Source organism: Pseudopodoces humilis, chromosome 7 (genome assembly GCF_049639895.1).
Source record: "Pseudopodoces humilis isolate 2021_Gansu_Grassland_sample_001 chromosome 7, ASM4963989v1, whole genome shotgun sequence".
Classification (NCBI taxonomy): Eukaryota; Metazoa; Chordata; class Aves; order Passeriformes; family Paridae; genus Pseudopodoces; species Pseudopodoces humilis.
The window spans coordinates 5228439-5230370 of NC_142206.1; the positions used below are offsets into that span (position 1 = coordinate 5228439).

General features: G+C 56.5%; 1 protein-coding gene across 1 annotated transcript; it reads right to left on the reverse strand.

Moving 5' to 3' along the window:
* Positions 1–262: 262 nt before the first annotated feature.
* LOC102104537 (prolactin-releasing peptide receptor-like) lies at positions 263–1392 on the reverse strand. Its single transcript, XM_005529065.2, has one exon. It carries the CDS (start codon positions 1346–1348, stop codon positions 263–265), a length of 1086 nt encoding a protein of 361 aa, XP_005529122.1. The 5' UTR covers positions 1349–1392.
* Positions 1393–1932: the final 540 nt, after the last annotated feature.

Below are 1932 nucleotides of genomic sequence, written 5' to 3' on the forward strand. Positions count from 1 at the left end.
AAAGTGCTGCCTGTTGCTTAGGAACAATCTATATCCTACACAATGAAGATGTGCGCTCTCCAAAGGGTTTTTTACACAATGGGTGTTTGCCTTGCTCGGACACCGACCCACCTCCTGCATAAACCATGGGGTGAAGTCTTTGTGCTCCAAATGTAGCACTGGACACCTACTACACCCAGCCACGATTCGGGATATAGGGATATGTCCCAGCCATGGTTTGGGATATAGGGCTATGCAAACCAAATCCCTCAAGGTCCTCCAGCTAAGGTAACCTGGATTGCAAAGCTATCTTGTCCGAGGCCCCGGTGGGAGCGTCTGCCAGGGTGGAGCAGGTGTTGAAGCGGGAAGCCTTGCAGGACATGGTCCTGGAGCTCTGCTTCTTGCGGTAGAAGTAGCTGCTGAGGTGGAACCAGAACTTGTCGTGGAGGGAGGCGTAGATGAAGGGGTTGTAGCAAGCAGAGCTCATGGCGATCAGGTGGCACGAGACCTGGATGACATTGACATACCTCTTGTCCAGGATGGTGAACTCCTCATCGATGTCCCGGATGAAGTTGACCACCTGCAGAGGCAGCCAGCAGATGGCAAAGCAGACCACAGAAATGATGAGCACCCGGAAGGTCTTGTGCTTGGTCCTGGTCCACTTGTCCCGGCAGGGATGGGCGGCCCCTGGCACGTTCCTCCTGTGCAGGTGGTGGGTGATGGCACAGAAGGAGATGGACACAGCCAGCAGCGGGAGCATGTAGGAGAGCAGCAGCATCAGGCATGAGTACAGCAGCCGCTCCCTCTCCTCGTGCTTCCAGAACTCCTCGCAGATGATCATGTCGTGGCCGATGGCGTTGAGGTCCAAGTAGTGGGTGTGCAGTGAGGTGGGCACAGAGGCCACGATGGAGAGCAGCCAAATGCAGGCCACGAGGCCGACGCAGGCCCTGCGGCTGATCCGCCTGCGGATCGGGTACGCTACCACCACGTAGCGGTCGATGGCGATGGCCGTGAGGGACAGCACCGACACGAAGACGGTGGCGGCCTGCAGCAGGGTGACAAAGTGGCACATGAACATGCCAAAGAGCCAGCCTCGCTCCTCGAAGGCATAGGATACCGTGAGAGGGACGCAGGCCAGGCACATGATGAAGTCGGCCACCGCCAGGTTCCCGATCAGGAAGTTGGTGGTGCAGTGCAGCTTCTTGGTGAGGGCGATGAGGAGGATGAGGAAGAGGTTCCCGATGCACGCCACCGCCACCAGCGTGGCATAGAGCGGGATGAAGAGCGGCTTCAGCTCCAGGAGCAGGTCCAGGCCGGTGAAGATCAGGGCGGAGTCGTTGTGCCAGGAGTCATTGGGCAGCGGAGCCATGGGAGTCCCTATGGCCAAAGCAGCTTCTCCACAACTCAAACACAGACGAGCCTGTGAGCTCTGGAGGGGATACAGAAATACATTTTGGCTGAACTTTTGGGCAGAAGGACCTGTCCCCAGAGTCTGGGCCTTTTGTACAGCCCTGTGCTGAGGCACTGGCTAGTTTAAATTACTTGCTTAAGAGTCAAGATGCCCTGTGACAGACACAGAGGAGCTCCAGTATGGAGCAAAGTTGAGAAGCTGGCTGTGAAATAGTTAAGCAGCCAGCACAGATCTGTGGGGAGCTGCCAGCTTGGGGCAGTAGGACCCAGAAATCAGCTCGAGAAACCTCATGGAGAGTGACCTGGGAGGTGCACTGACGTAAGGCAGAAAAAAAAGACACGCCTGCATTTCTTGCTTTTTACTTTTCCCAGTTAATTCCACCCTAAGCCACCAAGCCCATGCCACCTGGCTGGGCAGGAGCATCCTTTCCATCCCCTGAACTCCTGTGTATCTCCCACCCCAGCCTGTCCACCCTACCCAATCCCAGCCTGTCCCACTGGGTTCTTTTACCCCCTTGGTTATATCTTCACCACCCATGGAGC